Source organism: Microcaecilia unicolor, chromosome 2, assembly GCF_901765095.1.
Source record: "Microcaecilia unicolor chromosome 2, aMicUni1.1, whole genome shotgun sequence".
In the NCBI taxonomy this organism is placed as follows: Eukaryota; Metazoa; Chordata; class Amphibia; order Gymnophiona; family Siphonopidae; genus Microcaecilia; species Microcaecilia unicolor.
This window is the reverse complement of record NC_044032.1, coordinates 573,084,844-573,105,961: the sequence shown is the minus strand read 5'-3', so window position 1 is coordinate 573,105,961 and position 21,118 is coordinate 573,084,844. Positions and strand designations below refer to the sequence as shown.

The window sequence follows — 21,118 nt, the reverse complement described above, 5'->3', positions numbered from 1 at the left end:
GGTCACCTAATTTTAGTATGCCATTGTAGAATTTGGGGGTAGGAGCCCAGATTCCACTATAGAATACCAGTGTAACCTGGCATCGGCATGCCTTATGTTTACAAACGCACAGTTACCAGCCATAGACCTAGTGTAATTGCTGCCTCATAAATGCGACAAGGATGCACATAACAGGCTATTCTGTAAGCTACATAAGTAAATGGGAGTCCTGCTCATGTCTCAGCCATGCTCCATATTGGACTGCTGTTTGTTTGTCAGGCGCTTCTGCGTTCCTCTGACACTAGATGGATTTACTTGACTGTGCTAGTGTTTTGCTCCAGATGTCCCTGTTTTTTTTTACATTTGCTTGGAAAGTTGCATTATGACCCCTGAAGCAGGTGGTTTTATTGACAAAACACAGACCGTGTCCGGTCCAGTTACTGGTGCTTTGAATAAAGGACTCTGATTTCATCCTACTGGCTGGTTGTGTTTTGTGGCATCCTTGACTCTTGCTGTGTGCTTCAGCCATGCTCCACCCATGTGTACTCTCCCCTTTGCATTTTCATGCTATGGGTTGGATTCAGTAAATAGCAGTTTTGCTTTGTCCGTCTGAGGAATGTTTCCTTGCATTCGTATGCTTCTGTCTTACATTTCTCATTGGTTCACCATTCACAGATGCTTTACAACTCTCAGATATTTCAACACTTGCAAACCACAGGAACTCCTGAAGCAGGCCTCTGCGGCTGAAACACGATTCGTGTCGAGTCCAGTACTTTGTATGAAATAAAACTTCTGATCTGACCTCTGAATTCACTAGATGTTTTTTCCATCATCTTCGTTGTCTCCTTCACTGTGTTTGCCTGCCTTCAGTAAATAGTGCCCACAGTTAGGTGCCAGGATGATGGGTGCTACAAGCAAATTCTATAAAGACAGTTCTACACAGCACAGAACTGTCTTTATAGAATACCATCTTAAGTCATTGTTGTGTCTAATGGAAGTATTCTATAACTCCATGCCTAAATCCTCTCTTGGCCACACCCCCTTTGGAGTTGCGCACAAGATAAATTAGGGGTGCAGAGCAGATACCAGTAATTAGTGTCAAATAATACTCAAGGCCAATTATTGACTTATCACCAATTTAGCCATTACTTTGTGTATCTGATCTGAATCCAAACCTGCACACCTAACTTTGGCCACCCTGTATAGAATTTAGGGGTATGCCATTTATATGCATTATTACAGGCACTGAGCTGGAACTATGAAGTCAGACTTGTTTCATGAATATTTGTCTTGAAAGTATCGGTAATTTAAAGTGTGTTTAATTGTAATCTTGGATAATATGATTTGCTGTTAACCCAATCTAAACCTATTTTTGGCACAGTGGCAGGCAATATGTATCCATCATCATAAGTGCCAGTATTCTATAAAGTTATGCAAGCAAGGGGTACATAGAGCATGTCCAGTTATACAATTGCCCTTCATATTAAATTATTCCAATAAAAAGGTATCACCTTATTTTCCATTTTTAACTTCCTGCTGAACTTTAATTGAAAGCAGTGGGAATGTAACTTCAGCTCCGGAGGTGAAGTAAAGTTTCAATATTAATGGGCAAGTAAACAGTGCTAATTGTTTGCGGCTTTGAAAGTTATTCTTTATGCAGCTCATCAGCATGTATTTCCATGTTAATAGCACTATTAGTGCAGCTGTTTACTTTTGGATTAGCACTGGATTTTCTTTTTTTGTGTACTATAATCTTTACTACAGCCTGACTAGAGCCAAATCTGCGGCTGAAATTGATTCCACTCCCTCCTCCCAACCAGATAGAGTCCCTGTCCTGGACCCACCCATTGGTGGCAGGAGCAATCCCCTTGCTCCTGCTGGCTTCTGCATCAAAATTACCTCTGTAGGAGCTGGCATGGACAGGAGTGAGTAGGGATCACTCCTTCCCCACTAGCCACCTACACAACCTTAGGACTGGGAGGAGGGGGACTGCTTCCGGCCCTAACCTGTAGATCTGGGATGGGATGGGATGGAGGAGGGAGGAGTGGGGATTGTGCAGCACAGTTTCAGCTAAAAATGCACTGGCATTTTGGCCTAAAATGAAACAAGGTCACAAATTTCAGGCTGGTATCAGCACCAAAACCAAAACTAAAATTTGGTCGGCCTCTAATCCTTAATCTATTGGAAGTCATTCTAGCAGCTGAAAAAAAAATCTGCAGCAAGATTTATTTATAGAGTTCTACTATTAAAAAACAAAAAGCAATAAAAAAAACTTACACAATCCCATTTCCGCATTTATCACACATCGGCAGCTTCTGCACTCCTGCCCCTGCCCCAGGGCCTCTTGAAACAGGCGCTCTTACGCTTCGTGTGCCAGCAGGGCGATCTAGAAAATAAAAGCAAATTCATATCGACAGCAATGTCAAAACACAGATAATGATCTAGTCCCTATTTTGCAGTGAAGGCAGACCAAGTGGCTCGATTCACAAAGGGTTCTTTTCCATTCAAGTTGGATCAGGCCCATAGTGGCTGCAGTCCTCTTATGTTTAGAATGCTTGCTTCTACTTTTAAATAGTGATATAGATATATGAATATTATACCAAGGTTGATTTACAAAATGCATTTAAGTTTGGAGTTAATTGCACAATTTGTTTTTGACAAATTCAGGGCCAGAGAGTGCATAACTTTTTGCAGGGTGCCTCTATGTCTGCGCAGAAGTTGTGTGTTTAGGAGGCGGAGGATCAAGAGGCATTCCGAGGGGACAGTATCAAAAAGTTATGATAATAAGTTGATTCTCAGCACTATCCCTTTCATTCTAATAGGTTGCCTAACATTAACCACTATTTGTGCAGTTAAATGTATAGAATGCTGCCATCCATGTGTATAAATAGCATCCATACACTTAGCACACAAATAGCTTAGCATGTAAAATGCACGGGGGTGTTCACATGGGAGGGGCATAGGTCAAGCCAACTTTTACACATTTAGGGGTGAATTCTTTATATGACTCTGAAAAATAAAATCGGTGCAAAAAAAAAAAGTGCTATTCTATAAACCGTGCTTAAAGTTAAATGCGAGTTATAGAATAGCGCTTACACCCGTGAATCATGCCTAACTTTAGGCACAGCCATTTGCACCAACTGAAACATGGTTCAAATGTATGTGCTTAAATAATCTGCATATCCCTCTCTTATTCTATAACAATGTGCATAAGTGCTAGGAATGCCCCTGTTCCACCCATGATCCTCCCATTTCCGTGCCCCCATTTTTTTTTTACTCACGCCTAAATTTACGTGTGTGAATTCCAACTAAATCTAATTAGTGCCAATAATTTGTTAAAAATTTAACTGCTGCCAATTAGCTCATTATTCAATTAAACTACACACCCAAACCGGACGTGCGCACAATTTTGGCAACTTTTATAGAGTTAGGGGTTAGTTTACAGAATACTGAAAAGTTTAGGACTGCATATTCAGAGGTCCAAATTATATGGCTGGCAGAAAGACTCTGGCATAATGGTAGGTGGATAAGTCTAAGTCATCTCTTTATCTTTATCTAGCAAACACCCTGTTGAATACAGACTGCCACCATTTTTCACCAATAATCCCAGCAACATTTGGCCTGCGAGAATCAGAATTTGTAACATTTCAGATGTGTGGCTAGTGTCTGGAGAGACCATCAGGGTAGAGAGATTGCTGGGAGATACAGAGCATAATGGCAACTCTACAGTACTTGGCCATGAAAAGGTCACAGCCAGTTAGAGAGGTCATATTTGCCTGTCAACATCCAGAAATGATGGCAAAATAGGTAGATTTACTTAAACAATATATATTCAAAAACCTAAAATAAGTAATACAGACAGAATATTCCTGATTAAATATGAACTCATGCACAGACATTCAGTGCTTTGTTTGTATATGGACTGAGATTTAAGGGATTAGTGTTTTGGCTACAAGCATAGTCTCGCTTTGTTCAGTGTCTGCTGTTTGATGAATCATTTTTTTGGATTTTCATAAATTTCTAATCGAAGAATCTAGTAGACTATACCATGCTAGCTTACAGTTGTGCTCCTTTAAAACATTTATTAAACCTTTTACTCTAGATGTGCAAAGCCTTATTAAAATCAAAGTATCAGCTGCACTTGGGGAGAGGTGCTAGCTTAGTCATTGATGAGCCTAAATGTAAAACAAATATGTACTAGATTTATATACCTTATTTTTTCTAAATAAGACTGCATACAATGTAACCAGCCCTAGATTAACCATTAAGCAAAATAAGCATGTGCTTAGTGCACCAAGTGGAGAGGGTACCACAGAGTTTTTCCTCCTTAGCCATCATGCACTTAACTCTTTCACTGCCGTTTGCCATGCCCATTGTTCTGCTCCATTTGAACGGATAGGACAAAAACTTGATGTGCAGGGTAGAGAATGACACGGGGACCTGCAGTAACCATGGGGATTGGGACAGAGCAGGGATGGGAACAGAGCCCACGAGGACGGAGACAAACTTTGTCCCTGTGTCATTCTCTACTTTGAAGTCTGTTAATGAATTGAACTGTTATTTATGTTTGAGTGATGCAGACAATGATATTTTGATTTTTTGGAAAAACAAGCAAACATGCTGGCCGCAACTAGCAAAATTTAGATGGGGGATTCCTGTACATCCTGCTACCAGCACATCTTCTAATAAGACATCTATTGCAGGAAAGACTGTGGAAGACAGGAGAGCTAGACTGAATCCTGAGATTGTTGATGACTTCTTATTCATCCACAGATTAAAATCATAACAGTGCTTCATAGGGCATATTTCTCCCCTCTAGGGCATACAGAACAGGTTGTATTTTGTACCCCTGGACATTTTAACAGGGTGGATTAGGATTCCTTGGGGTAGTAGAAATCAGCTATTGTTGGGGTTGGAAGGGTAGAGGGTGGTGGTGAGGAGGGTTATTGTAGCTGTTTGCTGTTATTATTGTTTTCTATTTGTAATTTATACACAACTAGTATAAAAGGCCCGTTTCGGTAGGCAATGAAACGGGTGCTAGCAAGGTAATCCCCCCCCCCTGCAGCCACCCATCTGGTCTCAGGACCCCCTCCCCACCAACCCTCCTCTGCCCCTGCAGCCACGCATGTCCAGCGACCCTCCTCTCTCCCCTGCCCCCCTGCAGCTACCCATGTCCATCGACCCTCCTCTCCCCTGCCCCCCTGCAGCCACCCATGTCCAACGACCCTCCTCTCCTTCCCCCCCCCTGTAGCCACCCATGTCCAGCGGCCCTCCTCTCTCCCCTGCCCCCCATGCAGCCACCCATGTCCAGCAACCCTCCTCTCCCCCTGCAGCTACCCTTGTCCAGCAACCCTTCTCTCCCCCTGACCCCCCTGCAGCATCCCTTCTGTCTCCCCTGCAGCCACCCATCTGGTCTCAGGACCACCCTCCCCACCTTCCTCTTCCCTGCCCCCCCTGCAGCCATCCATGTCCAGCGACCCTCCTCTCCCCTGCAGCCACCCATGTCCAGCGACCCTCCCCTTCCCTCTCGGCGCATCACCCAAGCCCCTACCCCCTTGCCACCCGCAGCCGCCAATATTAACGCTGTCCGGCCGCTGCAAAAGCCAAAAAAAGATTTTAAACCTGAAACAGGGCTCCGTAGACAGCCATCTGGCATTGGCTGTCATCTCTGCAGTCGCTCCTCCTCTCCCCGCTGACGTTGCTGCGCTCCTCCGGGGTCTTCCTGCAGGGGCAGTGATGTTGAAGGGAGAGGAGGAGCGGCTGCAGAGATGACAGCCAATGCCAGATGGCTGTCTATGGAGCCGCATTTCATGTTAATCTTTTTTTGGCTTTTTTTCTTTTTGTACCGGCTGCTGCTGCTCCACAGGAGAAGCAGCAGCGGCCAGACAGTGTTAGTATTGGCGGCTGCGGGTGGCAAGGGGGTTGATGTGCCTGAGAGAGGGGGTAGGGGCTTTGGATATGCGCCGGGGGGGAAGGTCTTGGGTGATGCATCGAGGGGGGGGGGGGGGGGGGGGCTTGGGTGTTGTGCCGAGGGGGGGCACTGAGAGCTGATTGGTAGGCAGGGGGAGGAGTATACTCCTCCCCCTGCCTGGCTCGCAGTTTTGCAGGGCAGGGGCTTGGGTGTTGCGCCAAGGGGGGGGCACTGACAGCTGTTTCCCAGGCAGGGGGAGGAATAGGGAAACATGCTCCACGTGTTTCCCTACTCCTCCCCTTGCCTTGGAATCAGTGCATTCTAAACTGCCTAGCAGACCACCTCCGAGGGAGCCACAGTACCAGGCACATTAGAACGTTGGAGGTGAGAATTATTATATAGGATAGTTGAACAGCGTATTCCTTTTTATACTTTAATAAAAAGATTTAAATATAAAATCATAATTGTTTGAGGCTTCTGCAGACAAGGCCAGAACCTGCGGGGACAGAAACAGGGCCTGCGGGGAGACAGGGCCAATGGGGTGGGGACAGAGACAGAACACATAGGGACGGGGTAGTTACAAACTTTGTCCCCGTGTCATTCTCTAGTGCAGGGACATGTCAAATCAGCTGTTTGCTGTTTCAGCCTATGGTTGCTGTGTCTGTTTAATCAGCTATTTGGTAACGTGATTGGCTAAGGCTGTCTGGTTCCAGCCAATCATTATTGTGTTTATCTAATCAGCTGTTTGCTAGTTCAGCCAATCACTGCTGTGTCTGTCTAATAAGCTGTTTATTTTAGCAGTGGCAAAAAAGACGCTGCTGCCGCTATCTTCCCCGATGTTTACTATGGAGTGAGAAGAACTGAATGTGAGTTGCTGCTGTATATTTTGCTCTGCGACATTCTTTATGAAGATGGACATTAATATTATGTTTTCTTTTTTAGGGAACCTCTTCCCTGAAGAAGAAAAATGAAACCTGGCCATGGCGGCAGAGGTTCTGACTGTTTTTGAAATTTGAAGCTAAGTAGCTTTATTTTCTCCTGCAATGTTATTCAAACAAAAAATTCTGAAAAATTATTTTGGATGAATGACGATTCACACTCGGCTGCTTAAGATAAGTTGATTCTGCAGTACCCGTGTTGTTATATCTGAAGATCCATATTATCAAATGATATGTTTTGCAAAGTAAGATATGCGAGTTGTGTATGGGAATAATTTTGGCCATTTGCATGGAGGCAGGTTGCCTGTTGTTTATATGTATTTGTTGGACACTGTTTATATCAGATTGCATTGCCTGTAACAATTTACAGTGCTTGTGCCCTTAAGAAAGGCAGGAAGTGCATTTGCACTACAAATCTTAGTCTTCCTGCATTGCACATGTCCCTGTTCCCTATGCCTTATGAAACTTTTCCTATTGTCTTGCCCTTGTCCCTGTGTATGTTGGGTAGTAGCTGGCCCACTTATTTCTCCAGTGGAGTGGAGGTAATCTGTCTGCATGCATGCTTTCTCCAAGAACTGTAAGCTGACTAGCAGTACCTTGTTGCATGCTCCCCCTTCAGGCTACTGTAATATCACCAAGTTTTTACCAGTTTAAAAGTATTTACAGCATCTACTCTCTCAGCTTGCTGGTGAGATCTCCCAGCTCCTCCCAGTTCTGCAAGGCAGAGACTTTTGTCCAGCACATCTAAGTCATTTTTTTTGTTTAAATTTGCATTAAAGAAGATTTTGGTTCAAGAGTTCTGAGTCTTCACAGCAGTGGCGTAGCTACGTGGGGCCTGAGGGGGCCGGGGCCCCCGCCGCCGCCTACCTTTACTTTTGCTGGCGGGGGATCCCACTCCCCGCCAGCCGACGTCTTCTCAGTCCTTCCTGCTCTTCAATTTGTTTGCTGACGTCCTGCACGTAATTGTACGTGCAGGACGTCAGACTCAGAGAACAGTTCTGTTCTCTGAGTCTGACGTCCTGCACGTACAACGTGCAGGACGTCAGCAAACAAATTGAAGAACAGGAAGCGACTAAGAAGAAGACGTCGGCTGGCGGGGAGTGGGATCCCCCGCCAGCAAAAGTAAAGGTAGGCGGCAGTGGCGGGTTCGCGGTGGGAGGGGGGGGGGGCGGCAATGTCGGCGGTGGGGGGGGCGGCGCCGGGGGGAGGGCTAAAATGTGCCCCCTCCCCCCGGGCTCTGGACCCCTCTCCCACGGAAGGCTGGCTACGCCCCTGCTTCACAGTGATGTTCTATACTCTGGTTTAAGCTGCAATCTATCACAGCCACTGAAAGGGCTGAACACCCATTATCCAACATTAATTTCAGCATTTTTTCCTATAATAATGATATTTATTTCTTAGCACTTAGGGCCCTGTTTACTAAGGTGCGTTAGCATTTTTAATGCACCTACACTTAGCATGCGCTAACCGTGTAGGCGCCTATAGGGATATCATAGGCGCGTACATGGTTAATGCGCGTTAAGAATGCCAATGTGCCTATAACACGGCTTAGTAAACAGGGCCCTTAGAGTCTTAATGTCTTGTCAGTTAAGCAATGGAAGGGCCAAGGGGCACCATTGTTGGGCTGTGCTTAGGGCATCAGTTCACTTTAATCCGGCCCCAAATGTAACAAAGGGTCACATATAATGTCTTCCAACTTGCAGCAATTTGTATACAACTGTCAAACTCAGCAGAGATTTGGATAAATGTTCTCTAACCAGATTCATTGTCAACCATGTCCTGGAGAACTCGGAAGGAACCCGACTGACGAGGCTGACTTGCTTGTTCTGGCGTACTGTGAAGCATTTTGTACACATCAGACTGGGGCACTGCGGAAGAAGCTGGTTCGCTGCAATATGCAAGAAAGAGAAAAGTGAGTGCTGCACATAAGTGGTAGTGTTTGTAATACTTTCCTTATCTAAATTGTGCAATTTAACTTAGCAGCATCCTGAGGTAATACAGTATGAAATGATATTATACATACACTAACATTAATACCTGTCTGACCATAGAAATATGGGAGAAACCCTCTGCCTTAACTGAAATATATTAAACACCATGTGCGAAAAAGCTCATAGTAAAACATATTAAACTAAGAATTTTGATCAAGCTTCTATATATAAAGATAGATATAAATACACACCATATCTATCTAAAGAGAGAAGTACATATCTCCGATACAGTTAAGCTCTCAACAAGAGCTCTGACCAAAAATTTCCCAGGACCAAAGAACTAAGGTGTCCTTTTACAAAGCTGCAGTAGAAAGTGGCCTTAGTGTACCCTTACGCAGGATTTCCCCACAGCTGGAAGATAGCTGATTTTCTATTTTCCAAATTAATGGCCACGCATTAATATTCCAGCTAAGTAACAAAACAGTGTGAGAAAATGTCCACTCAAATCAACTTGATTAATTAGTTCAGTTTCGCTTCACGTAAAAACTACCAGCACATTTTAAAAATAAATTTTTCCTAACTTTTTAATTACTTTTCCATAATTGTTGAGGCCTTTTCCCCTCCCTTTTTATGCAACAATCAACAGTTTATGCTGTAGTTATGGTTCATACATTCACTAATTCAAAAAACCGCAGCGCCTGTGACTTAAACCAATCATTGGCCAAAAACCTCCCAATTACAAAGTAATTTTACTTCTTATTCTCAAATACCACTTCACACAATTCTAAACAAATATTTTAAGCAGTAGGAAAGCAGAATGATCTGTGAGACAGAAAAGTAAGCAGGCTCAGATAACTTGCTCCTGGGCCACAGTTTGGTATATATACTTCCCTCCTTTCCATCTCCAAGGAATCAGTCTCTGCTGCTTAGGCTCCACTGCGGTTCCCCATGGATCCAGCTTGCAAATGTCACCAACTTGAACCATCACTGGTGTTGGGAACAGGCTATATGAGAGGCACAGAAACCTCTCTGCTGCAACAGCTACTCCCTTTCAACCTGCCTCAGCGAAACAAGCAATGCTCACTTCCCCAAGTGTCCCTGCCCATGAAGGTGAGCTCATATAATGATCTGGTGAGGCCAGTCTTTGATGAGGTATTCCTTCCACATACAGATCAAAGGAGATAAGAGCAAAGAGTAGAGCTCCTTCAAGACACTGCTGGCTGCCCTGGTAGTCACCAAACCTGAGTTTTAGAACCATGTTACCTGAATGACTGCTCCTTTAGTGTACTACAGGCTTCTCTCCTATGTTTTGCAAAGAGTAGAAGACATGACTGCTTTAAAATGGGGACATGAAAATTCACATTTTTAAAGAGAGAGGCATATTTGTCTTCTTTAAGCCAGTGTCTTCATTCTCAAATAAAATATGAATTTCCCAAATCAGACCAAAACAGTAGTAACTTTGAGGGTGCTCTCCCTCCAACAACTGTGTAGTGAAACATCTGAAAAAGCATGATTTGTCTTTCTATCAAAACCTGAAAAAGGTATTTACTACCAGCTAAGAAAAAAAAATTCAATAATCTTAGACTACATGAAACTGAAATTCATCTTAGTTCCCAATCCAGTCATCACATAAAATGAAGAAAAAAAAATGCATGTGTTTTACTAGAGAAATTGAGTATTTGTGATGAGGTAGCAGAGATGGAGTGATCTGAAATGGTTGCTCAAACTAAAACTAGATCAGCATGGGGTTGCCACTGACAGCTGATTCATTGGTTCAAATGTAAGCACTACCTAAAGATTTGTATTGGTACTGTTAAGCAGGAAAAGTGTTCTACTGCATCTCCACAACTAGAATGAACTGGGTTGTCACTTATTTAGCGCATGTAAGAGCAGTTCATACTGAAAAGAATTTACCAACATGCTGTATAGCACATATCAGAGAACAGAAAGACTGTTAAATGGTTTGAGAGAGAAAGAAGCTTGCCATCAGGATTGTGGGAGATTTCATCATCTCTCCACAGGCAGCGGACATTTGGAGATATTTCCCTGCCGCTCATCTTAAAAGTTGTCACATGGATTCAATTCTCCCTTCTCCCCTCCCCCCCCCCCCCCCCCCCCCCCCCCCCACAATGTCTTTAACATTGCATTTTGGCACTCTGTTCACCTCCCTGACACCTAATTTAGTTTATTCCTCTTTCTTTTCCTCCACTTTTACCCCCAACTTCTAGAATTTTGTATGTTGCCTTTAGTTCTTATGAAGAGTAGGTGACTTATAAAGAAAGCACATAAAAAATGTATCAAATACAGTGTTCATATTACATCGTCTTATGAATCTTCATTGGTACTGGTCCACTTCCATAGATAATTTTAATTGATGCTTTTTTATGGTGTTAACAGGATTTTGAAATATACTCTGAGCAGAGATTAGCTCATCAGGGCCAGCCCAAGGATATCTGCTACCCCAAGTGAAACTTTTTAGCCATGCACCCTCCCCCCCCCCCCCCAAGACAAAGCCTTTATACTTTGTGTCCAGCTTCTTTCCTTCTCTCCTCCTGTCCCCCATATGTCTAGCACTTCCCCCTTCCTTCCTCGTGCTAGACCTACCTCGCTTGTTATAGTACTTGCTTTCAATGTTGCACCACCCTTCCAAGTCCACCCAAGACCATAGTCTAAACCAGAGTCAGCATAGCCAGCTTGGGGCCTGAAGTATTCTCATATGCTCAAGGCCTTCTGTATACTGCCCCCTCTGAATTTCCTGTTTCAAAGGAGCGGGATATAGCACGTCTGAACCTCATGAGTGCTCAAGACCTTGTGCCAGCCAGGCTGATTCTGGATTAATGACACCAACTGCTGCACCTGTGCCACCCCATAAGTGTGCTGCCTTTGGCGGATAGCTACTTTGCCTATTGGTCAGGCTGATACTGTGGCTCAGAAGTCCACCTACATTCTATAGTTCCATCTGAAGCAAATTAAATGGGATATAAAGGGCCTTCCATATTAGTGGAAGTCTTTTCTAAAAAGCATCTGTGAAAGAACAGTGCGCTTTAAACCTGTAAAATTGACTTTATTAACTTTTGAAGTGTATGGCTCTACTTTGGCCAGGAGGTGGTACATGTTTTATGTTAAACCTGTTATAGAAAAGTGCATGCCCTCTTAGTTTCACTTAGTGAAGAAGTTAATCTACAGTACTGTAAGAAGTATACTTGTTGACTGGGATCTGATTGGCCTGGAGTTTGAAATTACCCAGAAGTTGTTGTTGTTGCTGGCTGTTGCTTCAGTCTTAGCCCAGGAGAAAAGAGACAGATCTCTTTGCTGAGGCTCGGTGAATTATATATCCTGATCTCCCCAAGTACTTTTTAGGAAGTAACAAATGTTTAGTTAATGTTATAGTTGATCTATATTTCAGTTATCTGTTGTTTGCTGATTGCACATTTTTGTTAATTGGTCAATTTTTAAGACAATAAATGTTTATTGCCTCTGCCTGTCTGGACTGAAATAATCCTGGTGGTTTGTGTGTTGGGTCTGCGAGTGCTTCCTAGGAACTGTGAGACCACTGAGAGTTTATCACTGGGGATACTTTGAGAGCAGGAGACTTGCCCAGAGGCAGTTGTGACCCAGTTGGTGGGAGAGGGTACTATTGTAGAGCACAAGTGGCAAGTGCAGGCGGAACTGTGCTGTGGGTAGACCCTCTAAGTGGCCATGTGGTAACGCCAGGTGGGTGGCTAGGTGTTTCACGACAGCATCCATATAACTTAACAGGTATTTAGTTTGATAACTGTCGTTTCAATTGGCTTCCTCTCTTAATTTTATTATTAGGGATTTGATATACCATCCTTTAGAACGTAAATAAAATATAATGCAGGCCATTTTACGAAGTTTCTGAAGACTCACTTATCTGTTTAGGCTTTTTAATATCTTGTGACAAGACTTTTTTTAAAGTTTCTGGTTGGTTGGGAAATAATGGGTATTGTCATTGTTTGTGTTATATGTGAATTTGTGAATGTTACATTGTTACCTGCTTAGGTTTAGGCAGGATATTAAATTTTATAAATAAATATAAGAGCAGTTTACAAACAATAAATCAGAGTGGAAAAGAACTCCATTGAATCCGAGAAAAGAAGAAATAAGAGAGAAGCATCCCGGGGCAAAAGGCTGGGCGCTACTGCACAGTTGCTAGGGAGGGAAAAACTACTGCAAACAGGTGCACCTTGAGGAGGGCCTGAAAGCAGAGGTGAGATTGTTCTGGATGGAGGTCAAGTGGAAGAGAATTCCAGAGGGAAGGGGGCCACATAAAAAAAAGCTGAATGGTGGGTAGAGTCCAAATGAGAGCAGCTGGTAAGGGGGAGGGAGAGATGATAGGAGAGGGCCGAATCTAAGGACCTAGACAGGGTATATAGGGAAATAAGGGAAGACTGGGCCCTATGTGTACAGTGACTTGTGAACTAGAGTCAAGAACTTGAGCTGTATGCCAGTTAGAACTGGTAGCCAGTGGTGACGGGCAAGGAGGGGAAAGACAAGTTGTCTTAAGCTATTCTGGCTTGATTTTATTTAGCTTTGTTTTACCTTTGCTATTTTAAAATCATAAAACATAATTTATGATGCTGTTACTGTTTGTTCTTCACTTTGAACACTTGTGGCATACTAGAAACTTCCTGCCATATTGTGGAGCGCTATTCAGGTTTCCAAGGTCTATCTAATTGTGAGAAGCACTGTCTGTAATTCACATAAGACTCCATATTTCTTTGCTCTAGATATGAGAATTTATTGCATTTTGTTACAGGGAGGCCCTCCATGCATAGTTTCCAAGCTAGTAATACATGCTGAGCCCCTGCACTGTAAGACGTAACAATGTGGAACATTTCTGCTTTCCCATAGATGCCTGAACATCATAAACATGTTTTTTTTTTCTCATATTTTTCTAGATTTCTGCATTTTTCTGACTGTCTAGACGCCACCCACCTCCAGGGAAGCTAAGTACAATCTGTACCGTGAGTGTTTTTTTGGGTCTCTCCATTGAGGCTTCACTCTAACAACCCTGTCATCGGCTGCCTGCAATAAAATCTGCAGGGACCTAGATTTTTCTGACATCAGCATCAAGAGCATGTGCACAGCCTCAGTACTACAGAATTGCTATCTGTGCCATGTCTTGCTCCAGAATTCGAAGCAAGGAGAACAGGAAACCACTTCTATGGGAACACAAAGGCAATAAAACAAAGTACAGGAGACAACAAGAGTAGCAGCTCTGGGAGTATATGCGAAAAAAATCCCACACAGGTACTTGTCCATACTGAACCTCATGGATGCGCAAGACCTTGTGCCAGCCAGGCTGACTCTGGATTAATGACACTAACTGCTGCACCTGTGCCACCCCACAAGTGTGCTGCCCTTGGTGGATGGCCACTGGTGCAAATAAAGGTTTTCTCCTGGACAATTACCTGTGTGGGATTTTTTTCACGTATACTCCCTAAGCTGCTACTCTTGTCTCCTCTACTTTGTTTTATTGCTTCAGAATTTCCCAGGAGCAGGACAAAGAATTGGATGAGCCCTTCTCTGTGCCCACCTTCTGTAACTCCTGCTAATCATTGTGATATACCTGATGATTGTTACCTTCTAATTGTGCCGTCACCTGCTGTGATTACCTGCAAAAACAGCTGTGTACTACCTGAATTCTGAATAATTAGCTCTACCCGAGTATCGGTCTGCTGGAATTCCCATCTGCTGCTAATAAAAGTATGATTTACATTCCCTGGGTGTCTGAGTGGGAATGTTTGCTTACCACACACAAGGAATGCAAAGAACTATAAGGTGTGGTCCCATCTAGTTTGTGACCTCAGTGGAGTAACACACTTGTATGGAAAGATAGCTTGAACATTAAAAAACAAAGAAAAATAAATAGATGGCACCATGTAAAGATTTCTTCCTAAAAAGGGCTGGGGGGGGGGGGGTGGAGGGAAACAAAAAGGTTGATCTAGGGCTAAATAGGACAAACAACTCCATTTGCTGTGGCCATGTCTTTCACATGTCATTTAATAAACAGAAAAAAAAATGCATATCCGTAATCTAGGAGACAGTAAACCAACTGTGACAGGGATTCTAGGAGTAGTATAATGGGTGATCTTCTTTTGATATGCATAATGTATTTGGCACACAAATCTATCTTTACATCTTCCCTTTGGAGTCCCTCTACTTGGACATCTGCTCATATATTATTTTATTTTAATTTAAAAAATTTATTAACTGAATCACATACAAAACAAGTATAAAACACAGCGCCATTTGGAGACGATCTTAAATTTGTCAACAGTAGACACCAACAACAATCGGTATTGAGAAAAAAATACATTTCAAAGAACCAATCAAATCAGCTGACCGTTATGAATCAAACAACAATACTCAAAACGGTACTGGAGAATTTAGAGCACAATTAAGTGTATGCCTCTTTGCACTGAATATTGTATTTTCAGTTATTCTCCCTCCCTCCCCTGCCTATACCCATCCCATTTTTAAACCTTGGAGCTGGGACCCGTTCTACCAGGCATGTCCCCACATCCCCCCCCCCCCCCCCCCCCCGTACGCTTTCACTCAATAACTCTCTGCACACAATTGTGGAATAACCATAGGCCGCAGCTTGATTTATTAACATTTAAACTTCCAATTAACATCCGTATAGGATAACCCCCACCCCCGAGCTACAGTTGTCATAACAAAAGCACCCACAATTGCCCCCTCCGCCGCTCGCCATGATAGCAAAGCAGCAACTTCCACTTCCGGCTGTCACCGCAACTCTTCACCCTTTCGACTCCGCCTTCACAGCAAGAGGCCTGGCCCGTGTGGACCTCCACACATTATTCCGGGTCACCTGACCCATCTTAATGACCTGGCTCAGCCCCCCCATGAGCCATTGCTTCTGTAGCTCGGGTTTTTTTGCTGCTGCGACAAACTCCGATGCCACTCCTGAAAAACAACATCTACAACACCACAGAGATAAGCCTCCTCACATCCAGTACATGAGAGGGTGGGAGGGAGGGAAAACTGCCTCCGAGGATCAGACAACGCCCTGAGCCTTGGAGGAAGCAGAGCCCCTCTTCCCTTCCCACAGCCCCGCCCCCCAGCAACCTATCCTCCAATTAGCTGCCTGTGTTGCTTCTGTGCTGTCAGCTTCTGTTGATCTGACCAATCCCAGCTGCCCACGTGCTCACCAGCCGAACACAACCCCCCACCCCCCCCCCCCCCATAACCACATGCTCTTCACCCCACTGCCCTCAGAGCCTTCTCGAACGGGCCCAGCCCTCGTTTAACTGGGCCCGTCGAGACAAGCTCTTGGGCCTTTCATTCCTCTCAAGGCCCACAATGTAGGTTGATATACTGCTTTTCAGCTTCTCCTGGTCTCTCTAGGCCTGAACTCTGCTGGGTCTCCATAAATCCCAGCCCTCAGTTCTCATTCTGTACCCTATGTGCTTAGCCACTGGCATCACGTTCACCCACACCTTCCATCTGTCCTTATTTATTTTATTTATTTATTGCATTTGTATCCCACATTTTCCCACCTTTTTGCAGGCTCAATGTAGCTTACAATACATCATGAGTTGTGGAAATCTGTCTGAAAAAATACATTTAGTATAGCAAAAGGATCTAAGGGTAAGGTGATAATAATAAAACATGATAATATCTTAGCAAGTAATAGAGTAGGACAGTTCTGGTTCCATGTGGAAGAGTTCACGTGTTAATCATTGTGGTATGTTCTGTCAAAGAGGTGGGTCTTCAGTAGTTTGCGGAAGTTAGTCAGTTCATAGACCGTTTTTAAGTTGCGTGGTAATGCGTTCCAGAATTGTGTGCTCAAGTAGGAAAAGGTTTACGCATGTATTAGTTTGTATTTTAGACCTTTGCAATTAGGGAAGTGAAGATTAAGGAATGTGCGGGATGATTTTTTAGCATTCCTGGGTGGTAGGTCTATCAGATCTGTCATTTAGGCTGGAGTGTCACCGTGGATGATTTTGTGAACTAGAGTGCATATTTTGAACGTGATGTGTTCTTTGAATGGGAGCCAATGTAACTTTTCTCGTAGGGGTTTGGCGCTTTCATATTTTGTTTTACCGAATATGAGTCTAGCTGCAGTGTTCTGGGCTGTATGAAGTTTCTTGATTATATACTCTTTGCAGCCAGCGTAGATTGCATTGCTGTAGTCTAGATGACTGAGAACCATTGATGTACCAGGTTGCAAAAACGGTCCTTGGGAAGTAAGGTCTTACTCTTTTTAATTTCCACATTGAGTAGAACATCTTTTTGGTTGTGTTTTTCGCGTGACTCTCGAGTGTTAGGTGTCGATCAATAGCAACTCCAAGAATTTTTAGGGTGTCCTAAATTGGGAGGTTCAGTTTTGGTGTGTTAATGGTGGTGAATTTGTTCATGTTATGTTGAGATGTGAGTATTAGGCATTGGGTTTTTTCTGCGTTGAGTTTCAACTGAAATGTGTCCCGTTCCACGTTCAAACCTGCGCTCCCGTTGTGGGGAACGATGGTCGGCGGCCCTCGCGGCGTCCAGGGCTGCGGGGGTGGACCTCCGGAGAAGCCGGCGCTGCCGCGGGTCGGGCCGAGACCGGCGACCCGCTGGAGCGAGTGCCGGCCTCGGAGAGTGGAGCATTACGCCGGTCAAGATGGCGGCACCGGCGCCTCCCGTGCCCGGGGCAGACCGGCGCGGAGGCTCCACCTACATCACCCCGGATTGGCGCGCCGGGGCGAAGACTCCGCCTGGAGGGCGGCCCGGCCAATCCAGAGGCTCCATCGTCTTCCGGGGTTGAGTGGGTTGGTTCCTCTCCCGGGGAGGGGGCGGGGCGGCGCGATATTTAAACAGGAAGACAAGGGGACTCAACTGCTTCCGTTTTCGTGTATGCAGAAGCCGGCACAGTGGGTTTGTACGGAGTGCTAGCCGCCCTTGCTAGCTACCATTCAGAGACTGTGCTACTTGTCCTCTCGGAGTGCTAGCCGCCCTTGCTAGCTATCATTCAGAGACTGTGCTACTTGTCCTCTCGGAGTGCTAGCCGCCCTTGCTAGCTACCATTCAGAGACTGTGCTACTTGTCCTCTCGGAGTGCTAGCCGCCCTTGCTAGCTATCATTCAGAGACTGTGCTACTCGTCCTCTCGGAGTGCTAGCCGCCCTTGCTAGCTACCATTCAGAGACTGTGCTACTCGTCCTCTCGGAGTGCTAGCCGCCCTTGCTAGCTACCATTCAGAGACTGTGCTACTTGTCCTCTCGGAGTGCTAGCCGCCCTTGCTAACTATCATTCAGAGACTGTGCTACTCGTCCTCTCGGAGTGCTAGCCGCCCTTGCTAGCTACCATTCAGAGACTGTGCTACTTGTCCTCTCGGAGTGCTAGCCGCCCTTGCTAGCTACCATTCAGAGACTGTGCTACTTGTCCTCTCGGAGTGCTAGCCGCCCTTGCTAGCTACCATTCAGAGACTGCGTTACTGACTACCAGCCAGGTCAGCCATCACCCCGCGGTTCCAGCAGTCCTGCTGGCCGCCTGCAGCTGGGGGCTCAACCCCTGGTGAACGGCGGCCGCCGCGGGTGAAGATTCGGGGTGCACGGCTGTCCTCTGAGGTCTTGCGGGGCCTTAGGGAACCTAAGGGCTCACCACTAGAAACAGGACAAAATGCATCCGCCCATGAGTGCATGATATGTAGACTTTGGTTGATGTCATTTGAAATTTCATTTAGATCTTGTTTGAATGGGATGTAGATCGTTACGTCGTCTGCGTATATGTATGGGTTAAGGTTTTGATTTGATAGTAGTTTGGCCAATGGTATCATCATTAAGTTGAATAATGTTGGTGAGAGGGGGGATCCCTGTGGAACTCCGCATTCAGGTGTCCCGTGTGGCTGATGTGATCGAGTTAGATATCACTTGATATGAGCGTGTGGTTAGGAACCCCTTGAACCAGTTAAGAAAGTTACCTCCTATTCCGAAGTACTCGAGGATGTGTAGTAGAATTCCATGATCGACCATATCGAAGGCACTAGACATGTCAAATTGCAGAAGTAGTATGTTCTTGCCAGTGGCTTTCGTTTGTTTGCATTTAGTCATGAGAATTACTAGTACTGTTTCAGTACTGTGGTTAGATCGGAATCCTGATTGGGAGTCATGTAGTATTGAGAATTTGTTTAAATAGTTTGTGAGTTGTTTGGTCACCATCCCTTCCGTTAGTTTGGTTATTAGGGGGATGGATGCTACTGGTCTGTAGTTGGATAATTCGCTAGCACTTTTCTTTGCGTCTTTGGGTATGGGGGTGAGTAGGATATTTCCTTTTTCCTTCGGGAAGAGTCCATTTTGTAGTATAAAGTTCAAGTGATTCGTTAGGTCTGTTATAAATTGTTGAGGGGCAGTTGCCATAAGGTTGTTTGGACATATGTCTAATTTGCAATGAGATTTGGCAAATCTTTTGAGCGTTTGGGAAATGAGATCTTCCGTTAATATCTCAAAGTTGGCCCAGGTTCTGTCTGCTGGGTATACACCAGGGTCTGGATCTAGGCAATCAAGGAGTATGGCGTATTCAATGGTACTGGCAGGTATTTTTAGTCGTAATTGTACAATTTTCTCATTGAAGTATCTCGCGAGAGTGTCTGCTCCTGGTGTGTCTTTACTGTTGGTTGTGATTGGTGTGATGTCTAGTAGTTTGTTCACAAGTTGGAAGAGTTTATGTGTGTCCTTCTAGTTAGGTCCAATTTCAGTTTTGTAAACTAATCTTTTGGTTCGTCTTTTGGTATATTTATATTTTCTTTGGAGTTGTTTCCAGGCATTAAGTGTGGAGTCGTCGTTCTTTTTATTCCACACTCGTTCTAGTCTTCTAACTTGTGTTTTGAGTTTTTTCAGTTCTTCATTGAACCATGGTATTGAGTTTTTTCTGCGTGAGGTTCTGGTTTGAATTGGGGCTATCTTGTCTAATATTAATTTGCATCTATCATCCCATTCTAGGAGGAATTGGTTTGTGTTTGCCTTTGTTGTCCATTCATTGTGGTAGATCTCTTGCCAGAATATTACCGGGTCTATTTTTCCTCTCGTGGTGTAGGTTTTTTGTTCTTGTTTGTTAAGTGAGTTTTTCGCTTGCCATTGGAGGGAGATGTATGCTTTATAGTGGTCTGACCACGGTGTGGGTGTCCATTTTGTATCTGTTAGTATAAAATTTGCATTGGGATCAAATTTGTGTGTAATAATGTCTAGTGTGTGTCCTTTAGTGTGGGTTGGTTGCATGGTTGATCCGTGAAGATCCCACAGTTGTAGGAACTCTGCATTCTTGGGTGCTTGTTATGGTAAGATCTTCGAGGTGCAGGTTGATATCTCCTATTATGATAAGGTTTGTGGTGGAAACGCAGATGTTCAAGATAAAGTCCATAAAGTGCGTTTGGGAGTCTTGCCAGTTGCCTGGTGGTCTGTAGAGTAGGACTGCGTTAAGGTGTTCCTGCAAATTTGAGTGATTGATTCTTACGAGGCGATTTCAAGTTGTGGCAAAATGGATTCAGCTGTGGTTGTGATGGTGAACTCGGATTTGTATATTATGGCTAGTCCTCCTCCTCTTTTTCCATTTCTTATCCAGTGGGTGATTTTGTATTCAGGTGGGCATAGATCTAAGATTATGGGGTCTTTAAGGTCGTGGATCCAGGTTTCGGTTAAGAATAGTAGGTCCAGTTTGTCTGTAGTGATCCAGTCTGTTATAGTTTGTTTTATTTACTACTGATCTGGCGTTTATGTACCCCATTCGGATTGAATGGTAAGGTTCAGTTTGTGACCTAGCTGTGTTAATTTTTATTAGTTGCCTGTTTTGTTGGTATTTGGTTTTGTTGTCTTTTTCCCTTTGTGTTATTTCCATATGTATTTATTTTTCCTTTTAGTTGGTTGGTGTTCTTTTGGTCTGGTGAGTTATGAGTGGGATGTGTGTGTTGTGGGGAGATTGGTGTTCATGTTGGGAGAGGTCCATACGTGGTAGATTAGGCCTGAACTCTGCTGGGTCTCCATAAATCCCAGCCCTCAGTTCACATTCTGTACCCTATGTGCTTAGCCACTGGCATCACGTTCACCCACACCTTCCATCTGTCTTTCCTTCTGAAACTCACCCTTGCAGTATCAGACCTCCCCCACCCCCTTTTTCTTCAGTATCAAGTCCTGACTAAAGAACCACAACCTCTGATAATCATTCCAATAGTCACTATAAAACTCTTCTGTGACATAAAACTACAGCTGTTCCCATCCTTATAAGTCTTACATGTCTCCATTTCTTCCAACTTGAGTAAGTTCTTTCAGAAGGCTTCCTTTATTATAAAGTCATTTTTTTCATCCAGGCTTACTGCCTGCAGTTCAAGATACCCTAC

General features: G+C 44.3%; 1 protein-coding gene across 2 annotated transcripts in view; it reads right to left on the bottom strand.

Annotated features, from left to right (window-relative positions):
• PDLIM3 (PDZ and LIM domain 3) overlaps nucleotides 1-21,118 on the bottom strand; it is a 98,279-nt gene that overhangs the window by 9,795 nt on the left and 67,366 nt on the right. For both annotated transcript variants that reach the window (XM_030191490.1, XM_030191489.1), the window contains 2 exons: nucleotides 8,586-8,716; nucleotides 2,257-2,365 (listed from right to left, as the gene is read on the bottom strand). In XM_030191490.1, coding sequence (XP_030047350.1) covers nucleotides 2,257-2,365; nucleotides 8,586-8,716 — 240 coding nt within the window. The remainder of the gene's footprint in view (nucleotides 1-2,256; nucleotides 2,366-8,585; nucleotides 8,717-21,118) is intronic.